This window comes from Eurosta solidaginis, chromosome 5 (genome assembly GCF_040869045.1).
Source record: "Eurosta solidaginis isolate ZX-2024a chromosome 5, ASM4086904v1, whole genome shotgun sequence".
NCBI lineage: Eukaryota > Metazoa > Arthropoda > Insecta > Diptera > Tephritidae > Eurosta > Eurosta solidaginis.
Window position 1 is genome coordinate 87572658 of NC_090323.1, and position 15731 is coordinate 87588388.

Sequence of the window (15731 nt, forward strand, 5' to 3'; positions counted from 1 at the left end):
TTTTAATTATCAGGTTAGATTTAAAAATTATTGGTTTCCTTTTTTAAGCTTTTCGTTTTAAGAGTAAAAAAGTACACAGGTTTTAATATCAAAACTTTAAGTTTTAAATCCAAACCCAATTAGAAACTCTTTTTTCTACATATGTAGTCGAAAAGTTTGAATTTTAAACCAAATTTGGTTTGGTCATGTATGTAATACATAAAAGATTCAAATTTACGCTAAAATTTTTAAAGGTGTACCAAAGCGAGTATGATCTGTATCTGTTTGCTTGAACACAGCACATGACATACATGACAGCTCGACTCGAGCTAAAGCTCGTTTTTTATGCATGGTGGCCATTATTAATTTTTTTATCATCCATTTTGTTTTGACTTGTTAACAATAATAGTTGACGACCAACGACTAAAAAAAAACGATAACAAAAATTATTAGGTGATATTGGAATTGGGTTCATACAAAAACTAACCTTCAATCAAACATGTTTCAATTATGAAAAATTTTCTTACGTAAGCGCTGTAATTTTATAACATAGTAGGTCTTAATATATGTACATATGTAGATACCAACACATTGAGTTGAAGATGTACAAATAATCCAACATTGATTAGGTACCTGCATATTTACAGAACCATGGAGCTTTAGAGTATTTGGGTACAGATCCATACGGGCAACCACTGTCGACACTTCATCACGCTCCGCTGCATCATTACAACCAACTAGCAGGCTTACGGACTACTCAAGATCAACTTGGTATTCATAGATCTCATAGGGAAGCAGAACTTCAAGGTCATGTGGTAAGTTACATATCGTCGAAGTTTTTGCAATTGTAAAACTACCCAAGTAGCAACATTTGCAAATTTTAGATTTTATAGTTCTGAGCTCAGTGCAACTAGCTCTATCCAAAAATGTGATAAATTTCATATTTGCATATCAATTTTGTGAAATAACAGTCAAATTAATTTTGGAATCTGGAATTGCATTAAAGCTCTTTAAGTTAAATAAAGCGCATAACGGCTGAAAAACGGGGACATTTTTAAGTACATATGTATGAAAGAAATTATCTAAAATATTAAGTAAAATGTAAAAGTAAATTACAATAAAAAAACGTCCTACACTGGTGGAAAATAGTGGTGTGAAAAAGTGATTTAGAATAAGGTTTCCTACTCCTTTGAATCGATGGTATATGTCTTAACGGAGCATCTAAAGAATTGTAACCTCTCTGCCGGTGTAAGTAAGCTATGGCCTACCGTAAAGTCCCTATCGAACCCAACTAAGCACAACGACTAAGCACACAACAAAATATTAATCGGTATCACGTGGACGTTTGTAACAGTTTTTGTACAGCGAAAGATGCATTTATTAGCTCAGAGAGGTTTGATTTGGTGGAATCTCATATATTTTTCAAATCTACGAAAGCTCTCGTTTTTGATGTCCATATTAAGGCATAAATACGTTTGACCGTTCACCGGTTTTATGTTGTATCAACTTAACGCAATTAATATTCCAGCAATATCTCCAGAAGAAGTTTTTACACATTTAACGTCTTTGAAGGAATCTTATAAATACGGTCCTGACCTAATTCCTACGTGTTTTCTTAAAAAATGCGCTGGACACATTTATATGCCTCTAACTGATTTATTCAACGTGTCCCTAAAACATGGGGTTTTCCTTCTGTTTCGAAGGAATCTTTCCTAATCTCATACCCCTCCACAAAAACGGCAGTAGGTCATGTGTAGAAAATTATCGAGGAATTGCAAAATTGGCTGCCATCCCAAAGGTATTTGAAGCCATTGTTACTAATCAGCTAACATTTTCCATTTCTACATTGAATTCAGACTCCCAGCATGGATTCTGTAAAGGAAAATCCACCATTACCAACCTACTTAAATTCACAACTCATGTTTCTAATGGATTAAGAGAAAATCTTCACACCGATGTTATTTACACTGATTTCAGTAAAGTATTTGATAAAACATCCCACTCCTTGCTTACCCACAAGCTGGATCGACTTGGCTTCCAATCTGGTCTCACCCAGCAGATATCTTCGTATCTCTGCGGTAGAACGCAACAAGTAATTTTTAAAAATACTCTTTTAAATGTCATTAATGTTCCCTCTGTCGTACCACATGGCAGTCGTCTCGGTCCAATTCTGTTCTTGCTATTTATTAATGATATCTGTACCACATTAAAATATTCCAAGGTTTTAATGTATGCTGATGATATTAAACTTTTTAGGTCCTCTATGCATCTATTGAAGAACCTCTCTTGCTTCAAGCGGATTTAAACCGCTTAGTTGCTTGGTGCAACGCGAATTCAATGTCGCTGAACCTCAATAAATGTAAATTCATGTGCCTCTCCCGGAGATCTTTGCCTTACGTAATTAATATTTTTTGTCTTGCATCAGTAAATTATATTGTTGATTTGGGAGTCGCGATGGATATTAAACTTAATTTCAACCTTCATATTATTGTGACTACTTTCAGTAAGGCTAAAGGTGTTCTGTCATTAGTGAAGCGATGGTCTAAAGAATTTAGTGAGCAGAATGTAACCAAAGCCCTTTTTACCACATTAGTTAGACCGTTAATAGAATACAGTCTGGAATACGCGATATCAAGTTCATGCAGATAGGCTTGAGTCAATACAGAAGCAATTTTTACTTTTATCTTTAAGGAATTTTCATTGAAACTCTGCGTATAATCTTTCACCTTATACTAGTCGGTTAAAGCTTATCAATCCTCCAACTCTCGCAAGCGTAGAGAAATGCTAGGCGTATTATTTATGGCTAAACTACTGAGCGGACTAATTTCTATCCCCTTTCTTTCGAACGAGCGTCAAGACATTACAAACCTCTTCTTTTGAGGCAGTGCAGAACTAATTTCGAATTACAGTGGCTCACAGCTTATTTCGTGCAGGTACAGAACGAAATTGAAGAGCTATATAGAAAAGAAACTAGTGACGGTGTGAAAAAAATTAAAATGCACAATTTTAATAAAAATATGCTTTTATTTGAACAAATACTTAATTTTCATGTGTTTACACTTTTGTGCTAATTATTTAATAAAAACTAAAATTATCTCAAAAACTAAGGTCACAGCTTATTTCGTGTACTGCGCCCTGACTTAGAAAAAAATACTTTTTTATTAAGTTTAGTACCTCGTATGACCACCATTTTCTTTAATAACATCTTTAAGATGATTTTCCGTAGATGCAATTAGTTTTTGAGCGGCTTCGCGTGGTGCCTTATGCCTTTTTTCGACAAAAGTAGTTTTTTAATTGCTAATCTTACTAATCTGCCTTTGCCGTGTAGCCGATTCCAAAACTGACCACAAATTTTCTATGACATTTAAGACGAGAGATTGTGGAAGTGGATTCATGAGGTGTGAACAGTTCCATATTACCCATGCCTGCACAATTCCGGCACAATCTCGGATTTGTGTTAAGGGTATATGTCTTGGTTATTGCGAAATCGATCACGTACACCTAAATTAGGGGCGATTTGCAACAAATTGTCTTTCCTAGAGTTAAATAAAATTTTTTGTCCATTTTACCATCAAAGAAAGTTATTTTGCCATCTCCAGAGGCAGCCAAATAGGCCCAAAACCATCCCACTTCCTCCGCCGTACCATGCAGTTGCCGTCAAATTTTTATTTTTGAGGTCTGAAATTGCTGTTTGAGCTCTGTATTTGCTTTACATCTCACCTTAATCATGCTATATAAGCTAAATATATACAAATATTGATTCAGAGATGATACGTGCGGTGTTAAGCAATTTCAGAGTTAAAAAATAAAATTTTAAAGGCAACTGGATGGTATGGCGGTGGAACTGTGATGGGTTTGGGCCTACTTGGCTGCTTCTGGGGTGGGAAAAATAACTTTTTTTGATGCCACAATGGACAAAAATTTGTATGTAACCATACGAAAAGACAATTTGTTTCAAAGTGCCCCTAATTTAGGTGTACCTACGTGATCGATTTCACAATAACCATATACCCTTAACACAAATCCGAGATTGTGCCGAAATTGTGCAGGCGTGAGTAATATGGAACTGTTCACACCTCTTGAATCCACTTCCACAATCTCTCGCCTTAAATTTCATTGAAAATTTGTGGTCAATTTTGGAATCGGCTACGCGGCAAAGGCAGATTAGTAAGATTAGCGACTATAAAATTACTTTTGTCGAAGAAGGCATAAGGCACCACGCGAAGCCGCTCAAAAACTAATAGCATCTATGGAAAATCATCTTAAAGATGTTATTTAAGAAAATGGTGGTCATACGAGATACTAAACTAAATAAAAAAGAAATTTTTTTAAGTCAGGGCGCAGTGCACGAAATAAGCTGTGACCTTAGTTTTTGAGATAATTTTAGTTTTTATTAAATAATTAGCACAAACGTGTAAACACATGAAAATTAAATATTTGTTCAAATAAAAGCATATTTTTGTTAAAATTGTGCATTTTTTGAAACCGTCACTAGTTTCCTTTCTATATAGCTCTATAATTTTGTTCTGTAGCTGCATGAAATAAGCTGTGAGCCACTGTAAATTAACCCTTTCGGTGTTTGTGTCATGATTTTAACTCTCATTCGAATTCATTTGATATAACGGATTCACTTTTTACTATAAGGAAAACTGTCCTATCCTATCTTAACTCGTAACAAAATAAAAAAATCTTTATATTCTAGAAGCGTTAACTTATTTAACGATTTACTATATGTATATTTTCCAACTGATGTATGATACTCAGCTGATGATTTTTATTCTATAGCTGAGCAGTTTAAATCTCGACGCTTAACAAACCTCCGCCCTTCACCAACTCGACAAAAACAAAATCCGTGCGTCATGCGGATGCGCCCCTCGTGCCGGTTGGGCGGCTTTGGAGGGTATTAATCCGTTGGGTTTACTATTAGTATTAAAAAAAACACGCGCAACCGCTTATACGCTAACCTGACCAAATACTTAAGCTGAGCGCTACACGCGCAAACCCTATTTTTCTGTCCAAGCATATTTGGTCACGTAGAGGATGGCTCAGGAAGCGTAGCTTATTATTAGCTTTAAGAATATTTCAGTCTTAGTCTTAGCTTCAAACCAGCAGGCCTATAGTACCGCATTACCGATTTAGTCTTAATTTTAGTTTTAAACGAAAAGAAAATTGACGTAGTCCAATAATTAAACAATTAATGAAATAAACGTATTTAGTAAAAATAAAAACTTCGTGTGTTTATTGGCGCCCAACGTAAACGCGATTAAAAGCAAACAAAAAAATCGACGCGAACTCCATTATTAGTGTGGCCCCTTAGTACTTCGGAAAAATTAAGGGAAGTAATTTCCCAGCCAAACTAAAGGAAGATATTTCCCAAACCAACGCACTTAATAAAACTTTAAATAATAATCATAAGTATAAGTGTTTAAATGTTAGACAAAACCAAGAAAAAAACAACCTGCAATATGCTACAACAAACTAAAAGTTACGTAAACATTTTAAAGAGAAATGAAAAGTAACAACAATATCAGCAAAAAACAAAAATGACCAACAAAATCAGCAATAGTGGTAAAAACAAACAAAACCAACTGAAAGAAGTAACAACAACACCAGCAATAGTGGCGAAAAGAACAAGAAAAAAAAAACAACTGTAAAAGTAACAACAACACCAGCAATAATGGAAAAGGGAATAACAGCAACAACTGTAAAAGTAAGAAAAACACTAGCATCAAAAAGAACAGCAAAACAAAAACAACACACAGAATCTTTAAAAGGTGGGAAACGGAGTGGTAATGCAGTTAACTTTATTTTAAGCGATGTTTCGGTTAAGTTTTAGACTAGATCAGAAATCATTATTATAGAGGAAGGAATTTGCAAAACACAAACGGAAACCTAGCGGATCATCCACATGACAAATATAACGGAATACTCTTCAATATTACAAGCACTAAACAGAAACTTCATTAGAAACAATCCATTTAACAACCCTCTCTACCCATTTATAACAGACGAGATCAATAACATCAACGAAACCATTAATAACATCTTACCTAATTACAAAAATAAAAGATCCCTAGACTTCATAGGATCAGCCTGGAAATCACGGTTGGTATTCGACAACGATTTTTAGGCCTTGTATATATTCTACGTCGAAAACTGTATTCTACTTTTCGACATGCCGAAAACCTCGTTGCTTGTCGAAAACTCTTAAACCTTCAAAAACTTGGAGGGTGACTCATTCAAATATCTTTTTTACTCGTTTCAAGTCTTGAATGTATCTATGTACATACAATACAAAATACGTGATTGTAAGTGTAAAAAAACAAACAAGAGAATGTTGTTTCTTTTACTACATTTCGGCTCGTGCCTATATATGTAAGCATCACGAAATAGAAGTATGAGCGACTATCACAGGCATAAACATAATCATATTGGAATGTCAACTACACTGTCAAACCGTGACTTTTCCTGCCGCTGTTGTACTCATAATTTCATCATTTGCATTTTTATTTTGTATATCATTTATCGTAAAAATAATCGAATTATTCGTTACTCATTTTAAAAATGTCAAGCGCATTTAAAAAGTTAATGTCAATAGGTAGTAAATCATTACCATCGACATCGTCAGGAGGCCGACCAATGCACGACCAATGGACTGGTTATGAAAAAATTGAAAACAATGAAGGAATTCGGCAAAATGCATCAACTGCTCAAAACTCATCACAAACACCACAAAAGCACGTTTACTAAGCCATCGGTAATATTCATTTTTCTAATATTGTTGTGAATTAATTTCAAGTGTTTGGATATCTATATGTTTTGTACAAGTGTGGTTGACAACTGTTTACGGGGTGGCTGGATAAATTTACCTTACCTCTTTTGGGATGTGGCTGAGTGAATGTGGGTACCGCTGGGTTGGTGATGTGTAGAGGATGGTGATGGTGACGGCCCCTTTTTCCAATTCTGCAATGCTGGCTGCAGTTCTTTAGTTGCACAGTAACTGTGGCGAATATTTCTCCACCAAGAGAAAGAACAAGGCACTTCGTGAATTTAACTTACTTTAAACAAACTATTTAGTTCACGAGATTTCTTTTGATTATAGAAAGTACAGGGTCACACCCGAATGGTTAAAGGAATTCGAATAATACACTGTTTTACAACTTATATAAATTTTTCTGTCTAATATATTATACAAATATATCTTTTAAGAGATTTTACAAGGTTTTTTGTGTCACACACGAGATGGATAAATTCTTCGAAAAAAAAATAATAAAATATGAAAAGAAATGTCAAAACAATAATATAAATGTATGTATGTACGTACATAGTCACATCTGTCAACCCATTGTTGGGGTTGCCAGAGAGGTGAAATACGCTCGCGCGTTAGCGTAAAATACAAACATTTCAAATTCTTAAATTTAATAAATATGTACGTAATATATGATATTACGTATTTGTACGTGCAAATAATTCACAATGCGTACTTATACGTAAAAGGTACATATATCAATAAATTCAATATAAAATTCAGGTAAATTCAGGTTTAGGTTTCCTTAAGCCTAATTTCTATTAAATAGAAGGGTTGGCTGTTGGCGACTACGACAGTCGCTCAAACATCGTCCCCGCCCTAGGCGCGTTTAGCGGCTAGAGCCTCCTGTAGCTCCTTAAGGGTCCGCAATGCATCTCGAACGAGGATTTGGGACACTCTTCCTCTAGCGTTGGCGGTTTGCAGCCCTTGTGCGGTGCATCGAATGGTGCGTCGTGCGATGCTGGGTGCTGCTGAGGGAATGTTGTTTCCCGGGCGAGAACGGGGTTGCCCGGTGGCGGCAGGGGGTGCCGGTACGGCGGATCTGCCAGGCCGGGGTGCCTGGATGGCGCGCTGGGCGCTTGGGGTAGCGTCCCGCCGATGGAGTAGGGAGTGATGTCGCGCTCCACAGATCCGGCATCTGTCGTACGAGCTGCACTCGCTGGTGATGTGAGATAATGCCAAGCAATTCAGGCAAAACTCATGGGCTCGTGCAAGCATCCATCTCTGGGGTGGTTTCATTTTTTTGAATATGACGCAGTTCCGAAGAGCGTGCTGACGGGTGCATATGCGGCACCGTCGGTAATCCGTTATTAGTGTCGAGCTGCGTGATTCATTGGCGCGGTTGGGAGCAACGATCTCCGACCGCACTGGTCTTCGTGACGACGACTGATTTGCACGATCCATAGCGATCTGTAATTACAGTTGTAAAAGTATTTTAGTGGAGAGAAATACTGATACAGGGGATTTCAGCTGGCATTATGTTGCAAAATACGACATATTAGTGACGGTGATGTGGTAAGAGTGGATAGAGGTAGTTTGAGAGTAGCTACGAATTCTCCGGGGTTGCCCGAGAGGGTGGGCTTTCAGTCTGAGGGAGGAAACAGAGCTTGACAAGTGGTCGTGTGAGGGTGCCGGTTTGAGTACGAACGTCAACAACACGTATATGGCCGTCAGGACCTGGATGTATTTTTTCAATACGTCCAAGGCGCCATTCAGTCGGGGGAAGTGAGTCGTCGTGAATGCAGACACACTCACCGACCTTGGTTTCGGGTTGTGGATTTTTCCACTTCTGCCTTTTTTGGAGATCCTTTAGGTAGTCTTCCTTCCACCTTTTGCTGAACTGATGATGTAAACTTTTTACCCTGTCCCATCGGTTTATAAGAAATAAATCCGCGTGATCCACTTCAGGGATAGCGAGGAGGGGGCTACCTCGGAGAAAGTGGCCGGGGGTCAGCGCGGTAAACTCTGTGGGATCTTGGGATAAAGGTGAGATAGGACGAGAGTTTAATACGGCTTCAATTCTTACCAAGAGGGTGGTAAATTCTTCAAATGTGAACTTGTGGGCTCCTGCAGTCCTCTTGAAGTGCAGTTTGAAACTCTTCACTGAAGACTCCCACAAGCCGCCCATGTGGGGAGCTCCGGGTGGAATGAATTTCCAATTAATGCCCTGGGGAGAGTATTTTGCGATTACTTCTTGAGAGGCAGTTTTCATGAAGTCAACGAACTCTTTTTCCGTCGCTCTTTTAGCTCCAATAAACGTTTTGCCGTTGTCACTCATCATTGTGGCAGGATATCCACGACGTCCGACGAAGCGAGCGAATGCTGCGAGAAAGGCATTTGTTGTTAGGTCCGAGCACAGCTCAAGGTGGACAGCTTTTGTCACGAAACAGACAAAAACGGCCACGTAGCCTTTCAGTAAGGTGTGAGACCTTAGCAAGGAGGCTTTTATTTGAAAAGGCCCCGCAAAGTCGACACCGGTAGTGGTGAAAGGCGGAGCATATGTGCATCGTTCCGGGGGCAAAGCCGCCATGATTTGCGATCGCATTTGCTGCTTGTGGAGGGTACAAGTTTTGCACTGATGTATGCATCTCTTTATGAGGGGTTTAAGTCGTGGAATATAGAGATCCTGTCTGAGGCATTGCTGCATGAGACGTATTTCGGCATGGAGAAGAAGTTCATGGAGGTACTGTATATAGAGGACAGCGAATCTTGATTTTTCTGGGATAATAACGGGATGTTTTTCATTGTAAGTCAACGTCGAATGAACTAGTCTACCATGAACCCTGAGGAGCCCGTTTTCATCGAGGTATGGGTTGAGGGTTAGTAGAGAGCTTCTTTGATCAATGGGTTTTGCATTTTCCAAGCATGCTCTTTCGCGAGGAAAATATCGGGTTTGTGTTAACGTCACAAGTTTATTTTTCGCTTTGCGGAGATCTTCATGAGACAGAGAGGGAGTGTAAGCGGGTTTAATGCCTCGAATTCGGTCCTTGAGATTACTAATGAACCTGAAGGCATATGCCATGACCATGAGGGCGCGAGGAAAAGAGGAAAATCGATCCAATACATCGGGGTCATCTTCAGCGGAGTAGAGTGCTTCGACTCGGCGCATTTCAGGCGGGTTGATGCTGCGGGTAGATGGGTTTGGCCAAGCTTCGGGGGGCTGGGTCAGCCACGCAGGGCCATTCCACCACAGCGAAGAATTTGCCAAGTCCATGGGTTTGCATCCTCTAGTGCCCATGTCTGCTGGATTGTCGCGACTGCCTACATGCTTCCAGGAGGCGCTTCCGACGAGATCCATAATTTCAGCTGTTCGATTGGATACGAAAGTTTTCCAAGCGTGGGGAGGCTTTTCGAACCATGCTAACACAATTTCCGAGTCAGACCACATGTAAAGATTTTTAAGAGAGAGCTCGAGATGGGATTGTACGACGGCGATTAGTCGGGCAAGGAGTAGAGCTGCACATAGTTCTAGTCTTGGAAGACTGGTAGTGCGAAGAGGGGCAACCTTGCCTTTAGCGACCAGAAGGTGGGACGACGTGGTGGCGCCGTGGGTTGTTCGCAGATATATAGTGGCGCAATATGCCTTTTCTGACGCATCGCAGAAACCATGCAGTTCAACCTGCTGGTTCGGCATGTAGTCAGCCCATCGAGGTATCTTTATCTCTGAGATGTTGGGTAAATTTTTTGCGAACTGCGTCCATTTAATGAAGCGGAGGGGCTTCACTGGTTCGTCCCAGCCAGTTCCGTCTATCCATAGCTCTTGGAGTAAAATCTTGGCCTGAATCATAATCGGCGTAAGCCACCCTGCGGGGTCAAAAAGTTTTGCGACCGAGGAGAGAATTTGTCGTTTTGTATTAGCGGACGAGAGGGGTATTGAGTCCACTGTATACGAAAACGTGTCGGTCAGAGCGTTCCACTGTATGCCGAGAGTTTTGGTGTTGCTTGCTTTCTCGAATTCCAAAAGATTGGTATCTAGCAAGTCCTCTTCTTTGATGTTTTTTATTATACTGGGGTGATTGGCCGTTATTTTCCGTAATGGAAATCCTGCTGACGCTAACACTTGGATGACTTGGGAGAGAGATGTTTCAGCAGAGAGAATTTCATGGCTGCCAGAGAGAATGTCATCTACATATGTTTCTTTCGTCAAAACAGGGACGGCTTTGGGGAAAGTTTCCTTTACATCTTTGGCCAGTTGGTGAAGAGTACGTATGGCGAGGTAGGGGGCACAGTTCACACCAAATGTGACTGTTTTCAGACGATAGTCTTTTATGGGGTCGCTCGGAGATGAGCGAAAGACGATCCTCTGATAGTCTCTGTCGTCTTCATGCATTATGATTTGACGATACATTTTTTCTACGTCTCCGTTAAAAACAAATTGGTAGGTACGCCACTTGAGAATCAGAAGCATCAGATCGGGCTGGAGAGTAGGGCCGGTATAAAGAACGTCGTTGAGCGCATGTCCAGATGCCGACATCTTTGAGGCGTTAAACACGACCCGCACCTTTGATGTCTTTTTCTCGGGTTTGACAACTGCGTGATGAGGAAGATAAAATGAGAGGCATTTTCCTCCGTCAAATTTTTCATAGGAGCCGGTTGCCTCCATATGATCGAGGGTGAGGTATTCTTCTAGAACACTATCATATTGAGTCTTTAAATCCCCTTTCTTCTGCAGACTTCTCTCCATTCCAAGAAACTGGCTTAGAGCTGAAGACCGAGAGTGGGATAATGAGATTGACTCTGGGAAGCTGGGTTTAAACGGCAGCCTTACGATATAACGACCGTTATCATCGCGTGAGGTTGTGGCTGCATAGAAATTTTCGCAAAACTCGTCTTCTGGGATTATTTGGGGTTTGGTGGGAACTTCCTCCAATTCCCAGAATTTACGCAATAGCGAGTGAAGATCTTCGTTCGACACTTCTGACACTTGCATGCAGAAAGCGTTTACCAACACAGGAGCTCTACCGCTCAGAATCCATCCAAAAATGGTTTTCTGCGCTAGAAGATGGGGGGGAAAGTTTCTCAACGCCATTTTGGATGATTTGCGGTATTACATCACTGCCTAGGACGAGATCTATTTGCGAGGGGGAGTGACAGTTCGAGTCTGCGAGGTTGAGGTGTGCCCATTTTGCTTGAAGCTCGCTAGTGAGCTTAAACGAGGGGAGCATTTTTGTTAGCCGGGGTAATACTATTGCCTCTGCACTTATTCTGGTTTTGAAATCGGGGGATACCAAAGTCAGAGAGCACAATTTGTTTGAGGTCTGAACTACCTTGCCGCCCATCCCTGATATTTCAAATCTAGAGGGTTTGAATGGGAGTTTGAGTCTATCTTGGGCTCTGGTAGAGATAAAGGTTCGTTCAGATCCCTGATCCACAAGAGCTCGTAGTTTAAAAACTTCTCCTTTATGCTCTACGGGAACGATAGCCGTGGGTAAAATTATTTCACAATCGTTTTCGGAATAAAACGATTGCACTTGGCTTTTCTGCGAGCATGAAGGGCTTTCATCCAGAGCATTGGCTTGATCGGGAGTATTGCCGGGTGAGACTGTGGAATTCGTGGTGGTGGCTTGTGAGGCTGTCCTTTGCAATCGTGAGGGTTGTCTTTTCGGCACTTGAGATGAGTCTTCGTGAAGAACTGAGTTGTGCCGATCTTGACATTGATTGCAAGTTTGAGTACTGGAACAGTCTTTCAATATGTGTGACTGAGAGAGACAATTGAAACACATATTGTTTTCTCTCACAAACCTTCTGCGATTAGAGGTCGACAGCTTCTTAAATTTGAAGCAACTTATAAGGGGGTGAGATGAGGTTTTACACAAAGCGCACTTGTACATTGTTCGCTGCTCTGTCATATGGGACTGGGTGTGGGAGGTCGGTTTATTTGGAAACGCATGTGACTGTTGGGGTTTAAATGGCGTCCTAGGTTGAGGAGGAGTGAATTTACTTTTACTTGGGCGCCATTGATCAACTCTTTCTACCACTTCGTATCGCGTTGTGAGGAACTGGTCCATTTGGGACCAGTTGGGAAGTTCTCTTCTTGAGGTTAGAGATTGCTCCCACAACGTGACTGTATTTTCTGGGAGTTTAGAGGTCACGAGATAAATAAGTATGGGGTCCCAGTTATCTGTGGAGACTTGTTGCGTGGCGAGAATTTGAAGGCAATTATTTACCGACGATTGCAACCTTTGAATGTCTTCACTGTTTTCGGTAGTGATAGTTTTTAAGTTCATCAGGGCCCGTATTTGGTTATCTACGAGAACTCGTCTGTTCTCGTATCGGGCCTTTAGGGCTTCCCACGCTAAGGCAAAGTTGTCGTCAGTCAAGGGAAATTGGTTGACTATTTGAGCTGCCTTTCCTTGGGTTTTGTATCTGAGGTGATACAATTTTTGCGCTTGGGAGAGTTTGGGATGGTTAATATAAACGGCTGTGAACATGTCACGAAATGAGGGCCATTTTTCATAACCACCATAAAATATTTCGGTATCGCAGGGAGGGATTTTTAGCGAAATACCGGAGTTATCGGGTGGACCTGTTGTGACGGTAGAGGGAGCGGGGGCATTTGCTTGTTTAAGCAACTAAAGCTGGTCTTCGATCTGGGCTTTTGTGTCTTCGTATGCTATGAGACAGGACCTGTATATGCTATTAGCAGATGTTGGAAAATCTTCGGGCAGGTCCTGATCTGGGGTTTCGACAATCTTATCGAAGACGGTTTGGACTCTATTCCAAAATTTGTCTATATTGGCGTTTTTTATTTTGAGTGAGGACTCCGTGTTGTCTTGGAGCGACGTCGACCTAAACCGAGCACAATATTCCAAAAAATTGTCCGTTTCGGATGTAAATTTTTTGTGAGCAGACGAGATTTTAAATTTTTTAACTCCTTGAGTTTTGGAGCCACCTTTTTTGGTTTCATCGTCACTCATTTTTGAGCTTTGTTTTATGTCGCTTAGAGTTGAGAATCAACAAAAAATTTAACTTCAGAGAGAAAACTTTTTTTTTTTTTTTTGAAGAGAGAGTATTTGCTTTTAACTATGTGAGGGAGTTACGTTAAAATATTCACGTTAAATAGCAAGAGAGAGTACTTTTCAAAACCAAAAAAAAGTTTTTAAGCTAAATTTATTTGAGGGTGAGACTGAGAAAATTTTACCACTGTGCTGCGTTTGCACTATATTTAATATATGTATATGAGGGTGGTTTAAATATACGTGGAACAAATTATGTGAGATATATGTATATATACGTATTAAAAGTATCTCGGGGGTAAATTATTATAATTTTGATACGTATGAGATTATCTAAAAATGTGTATTTTTTTTTTTTTTTTTTTTTTGTGTGACTTAGAGGAGTCTTATTTAGCTTCGATTTGTTGGACTGTAGGGACTTTGAGGAGAGAGAAATTAGTAGCTTATCGAAATTCTTAATGGGGATTGAGAATTTATATCGTGCAAATTTAATGCGAGAAAAGTGCTATAATACGCACTGCACCACTCTTGTACCACTGTGCACGATATTTTATTTCACCGCTTATGTCGTTTTCTTTCTTTTGTATATCCGTATGTATGTATACGCAAGTATGGAGATTTACAAATGTTTTTTGCGTTTTATATTAATTTAAATTGGGAAAAATGAGAAGTTAGCAGAGGTTGTGCAATATATTTAATTAACGACAAGAGATATTTTAATTTAAAATGAGGAAATGTTAAATTATTAAGAGGTTTGTCGTATTAAAATATAAGGGGTGCTTTTAGCAAATGTGCCCACTGTAGCTAACTACTGAGTTTTTCTTATTTTGCTTTGCACATATACCGTATTGAGTTTTGCAATATGAGGTTATTGCTGTATATATATATATATATATATATGTATATATACGAAGTGGTATGTGCAATTTTTGGCGGGAAATTATAACTTTTTGCGGGAAATAATAATTTTTTGAGGATCAAATTGCCTTACTTTTTCCGATTTTATATATATTTTTCCGTGTTTAGGGGTGTATTAAAATCTCATTTAATACTCACGGTTTTTGGCAAATGGGTATTTAAGTTTTTCCTGCGCTGGTTTCCCTAGTGGCGTCGAAGGACCACTGTTTACGGGGTGGCTGGATAAATTTACCTTACCTCTTTTGGGATGTGGCTGAGTGAATGTGGGTACCGCTGGGTTGGTGATGTGTAGAGGATGGTGATGGTGACGGCGACAGTAGGCCCCTTTTTCCAATTCTGCAATGCTGGCTGCAGTTCTTTAGATGCACAGTAACTGTGGCGAATATTTCTCCACCAAGAGAAAGAACAAGGCACTTCGTGAATTTAACTTACTTTAAACAAACTATTTAATTCACGAGATTTCTTTTGATTATAGAAAGTACAGGGTCACACCCGAATGGTTAAAGGAATTCGAATAATACACTTTTTTACAACTTATATAAATTTTTCTGTCTAATATATTATACAAATATATCTTTTAAGAGATTTTACAAGGTTTTTTGTGTCACACACGAGATGGATAAATTCTTCGAAAAAAAAAAAAATAAAATATGAAAAGAAATGTCAAAACAATAATATAAATGTATGTATGTACGTACATAGTCACATCTGTCAACCCATTGTTGGGGTTGCCAGAGAGGTGAAATACGCTCGCGCGTTAGCGTAAAATACAAACATTTCAAATTCTTAAATTTAATAAATATGTACGTAATATATGATATTACGTATTTGTACGTGCAAATAATTCAGAATGCGTACTTATACGTAAAAGGTACATATATCAATAAATTCAATATAAAATTCAGGTAAATTCAGGTTTAGGTTTCCTTAAGCCTAATTTCTATTAAATAGAAGGGTTGGCTGTTGGCGACTACGACAGTCGCTCAAACAACAACATTGAAGAAAATGAATCTGATGGCAATGCCCCATCTGCCGACGACATATTCATTGACAGTGAACAGCGAACTGCA

General features: G+C 39.3%; 1 protein-coding gene across 1 annotated transcript in view; it reads left to right on the forward strand.

The window, feature by feature from the left end:
• Window positions 1-15731, forward strand: part of TfAP-2 (transcription factor AP-2) — an 859649-nt gene that overhangs the window by 517991 nt on the left and 325927 nt on the right. The window contains exon 3 of the mRNA XM_067792408.1: window positions 609-794. Coding sequence (XP_067648509.1) covers window positions 609-794 — 186 coding nt within the window. The remainder of the gene's footprint in view (window positions 1-608; window positions 795-15731) is intronic.